The sequence below is a fragment of the Scyliorhinus canicula genome, chromosome 16 (genome assembly GCF_902713615.1).
Source record: "Scyliorhinus canicula chromosome 16, sScyCan1.1, whole genome shotgun sequence".
Taxonomy (NCBI): Eukaryota; Metazoa; Chordata; class Chondrichthyes; order Carcharhiniformes; family Scyliorhinidae; genus Scyliorhinus; species Scyliorhinus canicula.
Window position 1 is genome coordinate 11,138,772 of NC_052161.1, and position 16,686 is coordinate 11,155,457.

The 16,686-nt window shown below is 42.3% G+C and overlaps 1 protein-coding gene across 2 annotated transcripts in view; it reads right to left on the bottom strand.

Moving 5' to 3' along the window:
• The window catches only part of LOC119979297 (metal transporter CNNM2-like), a 231,752-nt gene that overhangs the window by 106,303 nt on the left and 108,763 nt on the right, over positions 1-16,686 (bottom strand). Inside the window, exon 2 of one of the 2 annotated variants that reach the window (XM_038821348.1) lies at positions 2,629-2,763. The exons of the other annotated variant lie outside the window; for it this stretch is intronic. Within the exon in view, the coding sequence (XP_038677276.1) occupies positions 2,629-2,763 (135 nt within the window). The remainder of the gene's footprint in view (positions 1-2,628; positions 2,764-16,686) is intronic. 2 annotated transcript variants of the gene reach the window in all.

Genomic DNA, 16,686 nt, shown 5'->3' on the forward strand with positions numbered 1-16,686 from the left:
CAAAAGTACTGAGAGATGTGAGAATGGAAATAGTGACAAAGTGTTTTCACCAGCTGGCATAAGGCACAAATTTTAAATTATAAAAAGAGTGTCAGGTTAGAAAAACACTGAACCACCGGGCTCACATGAAAGTGGGCCGGATGAGCAGATTCTTTGGGGTGGAAGGCAGGTGCGCAAAATGTGCGTGAGGACCAGCGAACCATATCCACATGTTCTCGGCATGTCCGAAGCTTAGGGGATTTTGGCAGGGGTTTGCAGATGTCATGTCCACGGTGTTAAAAACAAGGGTGGCGCTGAGTCCAGAGGTGGCGATTTTCTGGGCGTCGGAAGTCCCAGGAATCCAGGAGGAGAAAGGGGCCTTTGCTTCCCTGGTAACCCGGAGACGGATACTATTAGCTTGGAGGAACTCAAAGCCCCCGAAGTCGGTGGCCTGGCTATCAGACATGGCGAGCTTTCTCTGTTTGGAGAAAATCAAGTTCGCCTTGAGAGGGTTCACCCAGAGGTGGCAACCATTCGTCGACTTCTTCGCGGAAAATTAATCGTCAGAAGAGGGGGGGGGGGGGGTGTAGCTTAGCTTAAGAGTAAGGGGTTAATAAAGATGGGACCTGTAAGGGAGGGAGACGGCCTTTGCACTATGTTTATAGTTTCATGTACATTGTTTATTGTGTTGTTATAATACCAAAAAATGCCTCAATAAAATGTTTATTAAAAAAAAGAAAAACACTGATGGCCTACTCCTGCTCCTAGTTCTTATGGGGTGGTTAGGAAATGGAACTATCAGCGACATAAGAGACCATGAAAGGGAATTTAGATAATTTTTGAACAAGAGGAACATGAAGAATATGAAAGCTGACAAGAGCATAAGACTAGATGACAGCTGTAAAGAAACCACTGTGTAGATTCATGACAGAAACATTTTATCACCTGAAAATCATTCATCTTTAAAATCACTATTTGTTTCATTTCCCAGGTTCTTTAGGTAGATGAGAGTTTGGGTGGAGGGGATGGGTGGAGAGAAGAGTGGAAAAGAGTCATGTAGAATTTGGCAGTTACTAAAATTATCTGTACAAATCACTAATACCTTTTATTGAGAGCAGAAAGTGAGACTCATATCACCCAGTGCAACTTGTTCAGATGGCAAATATCCCATGTTTACTTTGTTCATGAGGCTTCTCAACTCTTGAAACAAGTACTGTGTAACTTCATAAATTGCAGGACATCCTTTTATTGTTGACGGAATAGACATATGGTAAGATCTGGTGGATGGCAATGCTTCTCATGGTCTTGGTAGCTTCCCAGGTTATGGTCCTAAGTGACTACAATGTGTGCAGTGGAGTGCCTTTGTGCCTGCAGCTTCACAGCTCTCATGCATCAAAATCAGTTAAACCTTCTTGCAATCTAATCTTCTGAGGTACGTTTGGTGTTCTAGCTGTGTCTGATTATGTTGTAAGTAGAACTTCCAGCAATAATTCTTCTTGCCTTCCATTACTTTGTTCTCATTCATGGAAGGCTAGCTCTTACTCCCAAAAGATATGCTATTACCTGCTGCCATGCAGAATGTTGTGGAATAGATGTGTTTCCCCTTTCACACATATAGAGAAACTACGCTTAATACAACAACAACTTGCATTTATACAGTATTTTTAAACATAGAAACAGCAAAATGTCAGGTTTCTATCTCCATTAGTTAGCCAACCATCAACTAAGTGATAGGTCAACCAACCAAATGAAGGAGGGTTTTAAGAACTCCTAATCCAAAGTTTGCTTTTCCTTCCAATGCATGTCACGCATGTAATTTTTCAAATTACACATACCGTAACCCAAAATCTATTTTCCAAATTTAATCTAGTTTGCATTTGCATGAAGCAATACTAGCAGCTTCCATCAGTCTCCAGGGAACCTAATCCAGATGGATCACTCATTCACAGGAACAGGAGTAGGCCAGTTCGGTTTATTCTAGTGGATTCTGGAGAGAACAGCTGGATGCTGGAGACAAAGTTGGAGCTTTCAGAAGAAGTGCAAATTCTCCTATTGTGCAAGAGGAATCCTGAACATATTGGACTAAATAGGATTTACAGCATTGGAACAGGCTATGTAATGTAATTTTACATAATAACTTGCAAGATAAAAAGATCTCAGCCTTAATGGAGCAAATTTCCATGTGCTCCTGGAAGAAATCTGCTTTATCATAAAAGGAGGCTCATTGGGTCAGAGACGTTTTCTCCAGGCTACGATGTACGCTGAAATATCAGGGCCACGTGCTATCTTATTGTACAAACAGCAGTCTTGAAAGAAGTTGAAGTAGCACATGCACAGTGACAAACATGTACACAACTTGCACACCAATCTTAGTGTCAGTAAATGACAACACATCATGCAGCTCAGGTTTTTACAACAACCTGAGGTGTTCTGACCTTGGAAGCTGCACGTGACAAGGCATTCAATTGTATTTTACATTTTGAAGATTTGCCCTACTGGGGTATGCATTTGTATTAGATGCAAATAAAATAGTTGCAAGTTTGTGTGAGGGCCTAAAAAGGGCAAGCAATAAGTATGGAACAGGCAATATTTTGTGCCATGCAATTTTAGGCCATCTACCCGATACATGGTACTGTCGGGTAGTCTTACCTTTGCCATATTTCTTTAAGTGTGCCATCTTCTTGCGCATCTGCTCCCATGATTTGCAGACAGTGTATGCAGCGTTGAGCCTGGTCACCAGCTGCTGCCAAAAATGGTACACCACTGTCCTCTGGGGTGGCTGCCCTGAAGTGTCAAAAAGGGGAACCATATCATACATCCATTTTTTCCAGCATCAAACAGTGTGTTGGGTGCTGCATCACTCCATTATTTGCCCACAGAAAATGCTTTGTGCCATGTATTTCCTTACACTTAGTATCTATCACCTTTCGATTCACCACGCCATCCCCCATAAAAAACAGCAAATGCCTAGCCTGAAATAATATTTGCCCCCATATGCAAAACCACACTTCCATTTCTTTAAATTCAGCTTGCTGGTCATACTTATCACATTGCCACTTAGCCTAGCACCCTCCAAAAGATGGCCAGGCAACTATAAATTAACAGTCAATTGAGCTAGCCACAAAAAAAAGAGCAGTCAGCTCACCGGAGGACAGTAACTTTATGCCAGCAGCTGGTCAGAAACATATAACCTCAGCCATGAATGGAAAAAAACAATCCTATACATTACTCTTATTTATGTAAAGATCACTAATCTCTCAGGCACAGTGGAAATGTTGGGGACACGACACTTTTACGTTTTTGCAAAATTATAAACGTATCTCTTTTGTACACATAATTAAATTATATGTTCAAGAAAGACACTCGCCAGGTGCTGCTCAGAATCAAAGAGTTTCGGTTCACAAAACCCCAACACACTTATCCACTGCTTCATATAAAAATATTGCCACAGCAAAATTTGGAATGTACTTTGTAAAGACTTGGCATTAGCCAACATAACACTGTATGAATACAATTTCAAATTTGTTTCACAACCTTCAGTTTCTTCAGCTCACGTAAAGCCTACTTCAAAAGCAAATGTGCTTGAGTAAACAAGCACCATGTCACACAATTTTGATCAATCAAAATCATTGACATGACGCAAGTCAGAGCAATTTGTTACAGCAGGTCACCATTAGATCCATATGAAATATCAGAACAAGATTGAGTTATTAGAAAAGTCACTTTCAACTCACTCATCTCTAATGCAAGGCAACAGTAACAAGCAATTATAACCTTGCGAGAAAGAAAATCCAGTCCACTCATTTAAATTGAGCTCTATGTCCGCAGGTCATTTTTCAGCACCTGTTCTGCTTTACAGTCATGTAAAGTTTATTTTGACAATTATGATTTGAAAATAGAAATAAACAATGGTCAGATATTCCATTCAGTCATTTAGTTTAGCATGGGTCAGATTAGTCAATGCTATTTGTTCAGCTCCCTATTGTAAGTATACTTCATTGGTAGTGCACTCAAAGGAAAGTTGTTGCAATCCATTTGTCTGTTCAACAGTTGAACTACTTTACTAATGGGAGAACAACTGTCATTTAATTCAGAACTTCTCAAGTTTCAGAGATAGCAGTATTTTTAATAATGTTTTACTAAATATTGATACAAGTTGGACATGATACATTCACTAATTGTGTTAAAACATTTGGCAAAATATACACAACCTTTCAATCTACATGTGCTAAAAAAAATTTGTCTCCTCGTCTTCTATAGCTATTGTTCTTATCAAGGAAGAGTTGGCCATTCATTCCATTTGAGCCTGTTCAATCATTCAATGGCTGATCTGCATCTCAACTTTACCAACCCTTGATACCCTCACCAACTAAAAAAATCTATCAATCTTAGTTTTAGAGTTTACAGCTGGCCTAGCTGCAACAGCTTTTTGGGTAAAGACATTCTAGATTTACACTCGCCTTTGTGTGAAGAAAGCTACTGACTGGAATGAGGAGCATTCATTGCCAGAAATGAACAATGGTCAGCTTTTCTTGACTACATACAAAACTCAATATATTAATCGTAAGACAAAAGCTGTAAATGCCAGCTAGATAGAGCTGCCCCCCCCCCCCCCCCCACCCAGATCAAAAGGTGGGTTTGAGTTCCATTCCCTCAGTTTCAACGCCTAACTTAAGCTGACAACCACTAAATGAGTACTGCATTATATTTTACAGATGGATATTGATGTCATGCAATTGTGGTGAGATGTGATAAAATTGCAAGATTTCTTTCTATATAGGCATTCAAAATTTCAAAAGAACCATCAAGGACCTACAAATGTATTTTGTTACCCAAGATTCCATTATCCATTACAGCCGTCCTCTCAAAATTAAATATTATTCTTAATACACGCAGCTCACTCGGCTAAATTGCTGGCTTTTAAAGCAGACCAAGCAGGCTAGCAGCACGGTTCGATTCCCGTACCAGCCTCCCCGGACAGGCGCCGGAATGTGGCGACTAGAGGCTTTTCACAGTAACTTAATTGAAGCCTACTCGTGGCAATAAGCGATTTTCATTTCATTTCATCTACAATGTAGAATTGTATCAATTTTTTCTGTCACTTTGTTCACACACAGGTCTAGTCTGTAGTTTTCAAGCTAGTTTTAAATCCAACCAATGATCATATATCCTAGTGTCATCTACTACTGAAGGAATTCATACAGAGCTTCATTATTTTTGGTTTGTCATATATATTCGCTATTTAAATAAAAACAACCAAACATAAATCATGGCAAAATAACTTTATTTTAATAGTTCCACCTTTCAAAGGGGTTATAGAAAGAAAGACTTATTTCTTGAAAACTGAAAGAAGCCTCCTTAATTTATGCAAGAGGAGGGAAATTTCGTCCTGGTGAAACCGTATTCCCCATCATATCCCTTCCAAACAAAAGAAAATCTCTAACCAGTGACAACCACAATTGACAATAAATCAGAAATAAAATGCAGGCAACAGCAGAAATACATACAAACTTACAAATTAGGAGAAGTCAGCCACTTGACTCCTGAAGCTTGCTCTACCATTTAATAAGATCATGGCTCATCCGATTCCAATCTCAACTCCACAGTCCTTCCTACCTCTGATAACCTTTCACCCCCTTGCTTAGCAGGAATCTATCTAGCTCTGCCTTAAAAATATTCAAACACCTTTTGAGGAAGAGCATTCTCAAGACTCATGACACTCAGAAAAATTCTCGCCATCTTGGTCTCAAATGGACAACGCATCATTTTTAAATAGCTACCAAATGAGTCATTACTGAAAAAAAGACAAGCTGCCAAAGTTTTTTGTCTTGCATTAATCTGGATAGCACAAAAGAATTTTCAACCATAATGGAGTAAAGCATTTTATACAGCATGAGAAGAGAGTATTGATTGGCTGGCAATATAACATGGAACAGTGAACTGCCAATTTTTATTCAAATTTGAACAGTGAGGGTCTTCTCGGATTGAACCATGTAATGGCTGCTCCCCCGAGCTTTTGTACAAGGCCTAGTTGTCTGTCATGAAGCTAGCCTGTACCTGCTGTTACTATGCAGTAGCAACACGAATAGTATTCTCCACTAACAGGATGCTGCCATCAAGCCAAAAAAATGTTCTGTCTATCATACCAATGACAGGAAAGTGAAGGTGTGTGAATTCCAGTGTCAGTGTGATGCCAGATATATAGGCCATATGTTCCAACGATTGGTGGATCATATCAAACAGCATGCTCCTTCAGCTGTTTGCAACAGGCAAAGTACTGACCGTACCCAAAAAGCCTGTGGTTCAAAACATAGATATGATTCTGCAATTGGACAATACCTGCTAAACAATCGTGATTGTGCTGAGAACTACACTGAAAACCAATTAAAGATCATCAGTCGGGTTTGCAGTGTGGCTCACTTATACATGCTAAAAACTACATACAGGACCCTTTCCTTCAAAAGGTAAAAGCAACACATCCATACATTGCATCCTTTTTAACTAAACAGAAGCCTAGGGAACAGTCATCTCCCGTTTAATTCCTCAGAACGATGCCTTGACCACAGTAAACCTAAGCAGTTTGAATTTTAACGAAACTGGACAGATAACTGTTACATTCACCATGGCAGCACCTCCACCAGTGACCGCTTGCCAACCAATCAGCACTCTTTTTCATGCAGTATAAATTATTGTTCTCCTATTATGGTTGAAACCTCTTGTGAGCTATCCCAATACATGCAAGACACAAAGTTTTGATAGCATGTCTTTTTTTTCAGCAAAATATTCAAGTTCTGTGTTATCAGACAACAAATGAGTCAGTGAGCTTCAGAAAAAATACTACCATTATGAATGTAAATTAGGACACAAAGAGAACAAATACACAGCTATGAACTTTATAGATCTGTCTTCTGGAACAACAGCATGACATATTTATGGAGCACCTTTAATGTAATTACACATCCCAAGGTACTTCACAGGAGCATTACAAAACAAAATATGCTGAGCCACACAAAGTGATATTGAGTCTGATGACCAAAAGCTTGGCCAAAGAGATTTTCTTTTGTTTGGAAGGGATATGATGGGGAATACGGTTTCACCAGGACGAAATTTCCCTCCTCTTGCATAAATTAAGGAGGCTTATTTCAGTTTTCAAGAAATAAGTCTTTTTTTCTATAACCCCCTTTGAAAGGTGGAACTATTAAAATAAAGTTATTTTGCCATGATTTATGTTTGGTTGTTTTTATTTAAATAGCGAATATATATGACAAACCAAAAATAATGAAGCTCTGTATGAATTCCTTCAGTAGTAGGCTAAAGGAGAGCAAGCCAGCGAGGTGGTGAAGTATAGGGAGGATATTCCAGAGCTTGGGCCTAAGCAACTGAAGACATAGCCACAAGAAGTGGAATGATTAAAACTGGGGATGCTCAAGAGGCCAGAAACAGAAGAGTGTAGATATTTCGGAGAGATGATTATAGAGATAGGGAGGAGCAAAGCCATGGAAGAATTTGAAAGCCAGGGTGAGAATTTTAAAATCAAGACTTTGCTTGACCAGGAGCCGATGCAAATCAGCACACATGGAGCTGACAGGTGAACAGGAGTTGGGTCAAGTTGAAACACAGGCAGCAGAGTTTCGGATGATGTCATGTTTACACAGGGTAGCATGTAGGAGACCAAGTGTTCCAAAATAGTCAAGACCAGGAATAGCAAAAGTCTGAAATATGGGTTTTAATAGCAAATGAGCGGAGATAGGGCAATTTTGAGCTATGTTAAGTAGGTTTATTGATGGCATGAATACATAGTCAGAAACTCATCTTGTGGTCAATTGTGATAACTAGGTCACAAACATATTGGCTTAATCATAGACTGCTGCCAGGGAGAGGAATGGAGTCAGTGGCTCAGGAATGAGCTTGGAGAGTGGACCGAAAAGTCTGTCTTCTCGGTATTTAATTCACAGAATCATAGATTGTTATAGTGCAGGAGGCGGCCATTTAGCATTTCATGCCAGCACCGGCTTCGCCAAATTAGCATTGTAAATGGTGCCATTCCCGTGCCTTGCCCTCGTAAGCCTGTATAATGTTTCTTTTCATCTAATTTCCTTTTGAGTGCCTCGACTGAACCTGCCTTCACCAGTGCATTCAGGCAGTTGTTGCTTCTTTTGCTAATTACTTTATATCTGTTCCCTCTTGTCCTCAATCCTTTCGCAAGCAGGAACAATTTCCCTGCCTTCTCTGTCCTTTCCCCTCATGATTTTGAATACTTCTATCAAATCTCCTCTCAGCCTTCTTTTTTCCAAGGAAGAGAGCCCTAACTTTGTCAATCTAGCTTCATTGGAGAAAATTTCTGTTCAGCCAGTACTTATAAGTTAACAACAATAGAGGTCTTCAAAAAAGTGATGGCAAGGTAGAGTTGGGTGCCATTGTCATACATGTGAAACCAATGCTGTGCTTTCAGATGCTGTCATGGGGGGGCAACATGTAGAAATACGATGGGGCCAAGAATAGATTCCTTCGATTGGACACCACATAACAGTGTGGGAAAGGAAGAGAAGCCATTGAAAGTGATTGTCTGACTACGATACAATAAATCAGAATGGAACCAAGTAAGAACAGTCCCATTCAACTGGATGTCAGTGGAAAAGGATAGTCAACATTGTCAACAGCTGTAGACAGGTGGAGAAGGACGAACAAGGTCACATAGAATGCTATGTGTGACTTTGATAACAGCTACTTTGGTACTGTGACAGGGACAGAATCCAGATTGGAAAGATCCAAACATTAAGTTTTGGGAAAGATAGAAACAGATTTGGGTGGGGGTGGGAGACAACACATTCAAGAACCTGAGAAAAAAAACAAAGTTGGAGATAGGACAGTACTTTGCAAGGAAACGGTAGGTTAAGCGTTTAAGTTTCTGAGACAGTTTATGACAGCAGAGTTAAAGGATAAAAGGATAACATCTGAAGAGAGGGAACTGTTAAAACAGGACATAGAGAAATGCACTCGATGTCATACTGTGGAATCCACTAAAGCAGCATGCATTGACCAAGCAGGCTGGAAACAAAGGTTAGGTTTTATTTATTTTATTATATACAGGCTGTCCACCTCCCGAAGCGTTGTCCATCCTGGCCTGCACCCTGGGTCGGGGTTTTTATACAAGTGATCTAATCCCCTGTTAAAGGAGGGACTCGTCCCCTCATTACCGGGGGAGTTTGTATTCAGTGGTGGTCATGGGCAACCTGCAGTGACCTCCATGAGGGTTATAACACATACCAAATGTTCACCTCTTCTTGCACCTATCAACGCAAATGCAAGAGATGCAACACCTGCTCTTTTACTTCCTCCCTTCCCAACTTCCAATATTTCAAACATTTCTTCCAAGTGGAACAACAATTTGTTTGCATCTTGTTCAATTTAGTAATCATATTCTCTGCTCACAATGTGGTCTCTTCTACATTGGAGAGGCCAAATGCAGGTGGGGTGACTGCTTTGCAGAATACCTCCATTCAAATCACAAACATAACACAAGGTTTCTTGTTGCTTGTTATTACAATTCTCCATCGTGCCACCATTTTGACTTTTCTGTCCTTGGCCTGCTACTGTGTTCCAAGCTCGAGAAACAGTGCCTCATCTTTCGACTCTGCACATATAGTCTTCTGGATTTAACATCAAGTTCAGTAATTTAAACTCAGAACCTCTGCCTCAGTTTTGTTCATTTTTTATTGTTGGTTCAGTTTTTCTTGCTTCTTTCTTTATTCTTTTACTTTGCAGGTGGACAGCCGCTATGCACTGTTCAATGGAACTGGACAAATCTTTTATTTCTTTACGAAACCCTTTACCCTACCCGTTGTCTTTTGTATCATGAATCCTTTTATCATTTAATCTCTCCTGTCTTCTACTGTATCATAGATGTCTCTTTTATTTTTCCTCCACTTTTCCTTGCTCAAAGCGTAGACGTTAACTCTGCCTCTCTCCATTGATGTTGTTTCACCTGATTATTTCCAGCATTTTCTGTTTTTATTAGAAAACATGCTAGCGTTAACAAGGATGAAGACAAACTAGAATTAAAGGCTACAATGTGCTTCACTAGGTTTCTTAAAATAGTTTTGAGCACACTGAGTATGCATCGCTGCCTCCTCCACTCCGAAGAACACATACTAAAGATAGTGACCCAAATTTTGTTGCACTAAAACAGTGAGGTTGTCAGTGCTCACCATGGAGTAAAACTGCCAGCAACGTATACTGTCTGCACATGCACAGTTAAACACAGAAATCCAGAAGCTGCCGTCTGTGATACCCTGCTCCTCCACAGGTTTTGCTGTTGCGGTTTTCAAGCGATGGCACATGCACAGAAATCAGTCATAGTGGGACTGTGTGTTAATTACCCACTCTAATCGTAGTAAAGATACATAGAAACATAGAACATACGGTGCAGAAGGAGGCCATTCGGCCCATCGAGTCTGCACCGACCCAATTAAGACCTCAATTTCACCCTATCCCCATAACCCAATAACCCCTCCTAACCTTTTTGGACTCCAAGGGCAATTTAGCATGGCTAATCCACCTAACCTGCACGTCTTTGGACTTTGGGAGGAAACCGGAGACCCGGAGGAAACTCACGCAGACACGGGGAGAACATGCAGACTCCGCACAGACAGTGCCCCAACGGGGAATCGAACCTGGGACCCTGGCGCTGTGAAGCCACAGTGCTTGCCATGTGTGCTACCGTACTGCACAATGATCAATGGAAAAACTTGAATCTTTTCATTCAAGAGTAGCTTTTCTAAAAAAATAGTATGTCAAGTCATAATACTACGGAACAACTTCTCTAGCCCTAAAAATTTCCACATCAGTAAAATTATATGTTGTTATATATGACTTATACTGGAGAATGACTGCATACTGTGGGGACAACGCTCACCGGGTAGTTTATGGGTGCCAATCGGTTTGCCTTCCCCTCATTGTCGTACAAGAAGTGGCCTTTGCCTATTGGGCTGTGATTGGTTACACCAGCTGCAGTTGGATTGCCAGCATATCTTCCAAGTAGGATCTGGCAGCCTGTGTGAGTTTGAGCAAATTCCTCGACGTTTCCAGACTGGCTTGGATACAAATAAATGTGCCGTAGCCAAGATCCAAGTGGACCCGAAAACCCAGCCCCGGATATTTTCATGCCCGTCCAGTTCCCTGCGCGTTAGTGGAGAAAGGAGAAACTGAACTTTATCGCTGGAGAGTTTGGGCATCATTCAACCTATGTGCTTCGCCGATTGGGTGGTGCCGGTGGTCCGTGATGAAGCCGGATAAGACATTCCACCGCTGCAGAGAATATAAATTGATGGTGAATACGGCTTCGAGGTTAAACCACTGTCCTTTATCCCACATCGAAGATCGTTATTCCACATTGGTGAAATTAGACATGAAAAAATGAAAATCGCTTATTGTCACGAGTAGGCTTCAATGAAGTTACTGTGAAAAGCCCCTAGTCGCCACATTCCGGCGCCTGTCCGGGGAGGCTGGTACGGGAATCGAACCGTGCTGCTGGCCTGCTTGGTCTGCTTTAAAAGCCAGCGATTTAGCAGAGTGAGCTAAACCAGACATGAATTAGACAAAGCTTATCTACAGCTGGTGCTCGATAAGTCCTCACGGTCGTACATATCGATCAATACGCATAAGGGTCTATGAGTACATCTGCCTGTCCTGCGGAGTATCGTCAGCTTCGCAGTCCATCGGTGTGTAATCGAGATCATATCCTGCACGGATTGCCACGTGTTGCAATCTACTTAAATGACGTGCTAGTCATGGGGACCACTGGCCGGGAGCATTTACGAACCTCGAAGGGGACTTGCAGCACTTTTCTGAGTATGGGGTCCGACTGTGCCACGCAGTGCCTGTTTCACGCAAAAGTAGTTGTCTACTTGGTGTATCGGCCAGATCGGGACAGCCTAAACCTGGTCACCGAGAAAGTGAGAGTCCTCCAACTGGCACCCACCCCACAGAGATTCGATCTTTTCTTGTGATTGGTCAATTATTGTGGCTGATTCATTCTGAATTTGGTGACTGTCTGTCTGCCTGCCCCTCCCCCCAAACCACCCCCCCCCACCCCAAACCACCCCCCCACCTCATTTGCTCAAGAAGCACCAACCTTGGGAGTGAAGCAAGGCCCAGGAAGAGCAGTTTCAAAAAAGTTAAATGGCAATTGTCCACTTCGGAAGGTTGATGGATTTTGATCCTTCAACGCCATTATTGGTCACATGTGATGCCATCGTATGAGAATTGGGGACATCCTATCTCACCGGATGAGCAATGGCCGCGATCGTCCGATAGCCTTTGCCTCCCGGACGCTGTCTGTGGCTGAGTGCGAGTATGCTCAAATAGAAAAGGGTTGGGCGGTCATATTTGGGGTGAAAAAATTTCATCAGGATGTCTATGGCCGCCATTTTATTCTCATCATGGGTTACAAGTAGATGCTGGGCCTCTTCCTCGAGGGCAAGGCAATCCCATCAATTGCTTTTGCAAGGATTCAGCACTGGGCTTTGTGATTGGCTGCTTACGAGTACTCTTCTGAGCACCGCTCAGTGACCCAGATTATAAATGCTGTTGCGCTGAGCCTTCTTCCTCTGCAAACCAAGTCTACAAACCACCACCGCCCACCCACAGTGAACTAGGTGGTCGCATTCCTGAATTTTATGGACTCTTTGCCTCTCTCTGCATCATGTAATCATGACTGGACGCAAACAGACCCCATCCTTGCCAATGTGCGACATCACGTGCTATACGGTGGCCAGCATCAGTGGCCACCAGGCGAGTGAAGACTTAAAAGTTCTCGGTGATGACCGTAGAAGATGGTATCCTACTGTGGGGTATAAGGGTTGTTGTTTCGTCGAAGGGCCAGGAAATAGTGTTACAGGACCTTCACGATGGGCACCCAGGAATGTCCAACATGAAGATGTTGGCAAGAAGTTATATCCAGTGGCAGGGTTTGGACACAGATTTAGAGACGTTGGTTCAACAGTGTTCCATCCGTCAAGAGCACAAGATCTCCGCGGCAGCACCCCTACCCCCCTTGGGGGTGGCCACAGCACCCTTAGTGCCTCCCGGCCTACTTTGCCGGTCCAGTCCAGTCCTGTTGGACATCCACTCAGTGTTGCCGACGATCATTTCCCAGGCGACTGTCGAGCAATTCCACGTTTCCTTTTTGACCCATGGTATCCTGGAGGTGCTCGTAACAGATAACAGGGCCTCTTTCACGAGCCACAAATTTGCTGATTTCATGAAGGGCAGTGGTGTTTGGCATGTCTGCACTGTCCCATACCATCCGGCATCAAATGGCTTGGCAGAGAATGCCGTGCAGATGGTTAAATGGGACTAAAGCAGACTTAATGGAGGCCAGGCTGGCACGTTCTTTTTTGTTCTCGCACAGGACCACGCCACACAGTAACTGGGGTGGTCCCTGCTGAGATACTCACGGGTAGTCAGCTTCATACTTGACTTAGTTTGCTCTCCCAGACATTAGCGCGGAGATGTGCCATAACCAGCAGTCACAAGGGCATTGTCCGATCCCACACTGACGTCGACACTTTGATTGATATTTATTGTCGCATCTACTGAAATACAGTGAAAAGTATGTTTCTGCGGCCAAGGGAACGTACACAGTACGTACATAGTAGACAGAAGAATAATCAACAAGAGTACATTGACAAATGGTACATCAACAAATAGTGATTGGCTACAGTGCGTAACAAGGATCAAACAAGCAATACATGAGCAAGAGCAGCATAAGGTGTTGTGAATAGTGATCTTACAGGGAACAGATCACCTGATGATGTGGTGCTCATTCATAACTTCGCCAGCGGTGTTCACTGGCTCTATGGGATTGTTGTCTGTCAAACTGGACCAGTCTCGTACTGAGTTCAAGTCCGGCGGCAGCTGATGAGACAGCATTTGGATCATATTCGCTCAGGAAGGTTGGTCTTTGGTGAGGTTCCTAATAAGAAACCTGTCCTGGATCCTCCTGTAATGTCTCCAGTCTGTGTATACGCTGACATGCCCAACGTTGTATCTTCGGATTCAGATATGGGAGTCACAGACATTGGAGGTCTCAGGTGCAGATTCAACAGTTCAGCCGACTCCTGCCAACCTTCCACCACTGTGTTCCTGCGGCAGACAACGTTCCCCTTCGAAGAATATGCCACCTGACTTGGCGCTTTGGGGGATTCACCAGCACCGAAGCAGGTCCACCTGCTTATCCTACGCTTCATCCGCCATCGAGTGTGTGTTTGGACTTGTGGGGGGGTTGTGATATCCAGCACAGGACTTACAGGGTGGGAATGATTATCTTCCCCGTGGTTCTTGCGGGTACGAGAATGCTGAGGGGCAGGGGTGTATTCATTCAGCTGTGCACAAATAGTAGGCCAGTAAGGTACCGACCATGGAGAGACCCAGTAAAGATCTACCAGAAGTTGTATTTAACTTAACTGTAAGTAAACCAAAGTTGTTTACTCTTACTTAGTGTGGACTTCCATGTCCTTATTAACGTGACTTTACTTTTTGCTCCATTGCATCTATCCTAAGTAAGAAAGGTTGAAATGCAAAGAAACATCACAGAATAATATATGTTATTTCTAAACTCAACAAAACCAGCTTAAAGTTATATTGTAGTTACAAATAGTAATGGTAAAATATAAAGTTACGGTCAGATGCTCATGTTTTTCAATTAATCAATGGATGGGACAAAAAAATTTAAATGCTCCTAAAATGGATACTAAATTATTGGCCAGGGAAGCCGCACTGTTTTAATACCTGTGGGCTTTCCCTGGCTAAGCCTGCATTTTTCCATGATGCAGATTTTCCACATTCAGAAAGAATCAACACATGCGCTAAGTCTCAAACATGTGTTTTCACATTTTTCTATTTTTTTCTAAAAGATTAAGATTCCAAAAATATCTCCCTCCCATTGCTACTCTGTCTCCAGCAGCTAGGAACTCTGAAGAATGGCCCAGAATGATCCTGTCTTTTTCCAGATTTTCCGTTCATCACTGTGGGAATTCGATCCAGAAATGTGCTGCAACACTCATGAAAGGTATAAAAAGGTGTTTGCTCAGAAAAAATAGGAGGCGGTAGACAATATTTAGTGCAATAATCGTCGCTGCACAGATGTCCTAAGACTCTGTTCATTAGATGTTATTTTTAAAGACGGGAGCCCCATCTCAATTTAATCTTAACCATATTTTCACATTGTTGAATAAAACCCTAATCAAAAATGAAGAAAGGCTGATGCAAAAGTAATTTATAATCAAACATTTGCACAAAAAGGCAGGATTATGCCATTTATCAGGACTATGAACTCTACTGGCCATGATCTAAAGCAGGTCATGTAAATCAAGTTTGGTGTTATTCAATCCTATTAGAACCATTAGTATCAAATACCACACAAGAGATATGTTTCAAAGGATACAGGCTGAGGCATTCAAGGCAACGGGTCAGCCTGCATAGAGAGACTCCTGAAGGGTAAAAATGAGCAAGGACTAAATAGATGGTTCTCAGATTGGGAGACTAGTAATAATAATCTTTATTAGTGCCATAAGTAGGCTTATATTAACGCTGAATAAAGTTACTGTGAAAATCCCCTAGTTGTCTGTTTGGGTACAGAGGGAGAATTCAGAATGTCCAATTCACCTAACAAGCACGTCTTTCAGGACTTCACAGGGGAAACTGGAGCACCTGGAGGAAACACACACAGACACGGGGAGAACGTGCAGACTCCGCACAGACAGTGACCAAAGCCAGGAATCGGACCAAGGTCCCTGGTGCTGTGAAGCAACAGTGCTCACCACTGTGGTATCGCGCCACCCATAAGTATTCCCCAATAATCAATATTAGAATCTTTCATTTTCCATATAATTTGAACATGTGTATGTGAGATCATCACATTATTGGCCATAGCAAATTAAGATCAACAAGGAGATACCAGGACACAGATTAATTAGGAAATAAGTAGATGTATATCAAATGCAGTTCAGAAGATAAAATAGATTATTAAGCCATTCAGGTGTTGTGAAAGGCAAACAATCTTTGACTAATTATTTGGAGTTTTTTGAGGAAGTAACTGGTAACATGAATAAAGGGAAACCTGTGAATGTGCTGCATTTAGATCTTCAGAAGGCATTTAACAAGGTTGCCACGTGGGCAGCACGGTGGCACAGTGGGTTAGCCCTGCTGCCTCACGGCGCCGAGGTCCCAGGTTCGGTCCCGGCCCTGGGTCACTGTCTGTGTGGAGTTTGCACATTCTTTCCGTGTCTGCGTGGGTTTCACCCCCACAACCCAAAGATGTGCAGGGTAGGTGGATTGGCCACGCTAAATTGTCCCTTAATTGGAAAAAATGAATTGGGTACTCTAAATTTTAAAAAAAGGTTGCCACGTCAAAGGTTAATATGCAAAATAAAACGCGACGGCATTTACGACGGCGTGGACACTCTGCCACGGGTTTGGAGAATCTCGCCCCAGGCATCTACAAAGGGATACAGATAGGTTAAGTGGGCAAATGTGAACTTATCCTTTTTGGCAGGATGAATAGAAAAACAGTATATTATTTAAATGGAGAGAGGCTGCAGAACTTTTAAGGTACAGAGAACCTGGCAGTCCTGGTACATGAATCACAAAACGTTAGTATTCAGGTGCAGCAAGCGATTGTGGAAAGCAAAGGAATGTTGCCATATA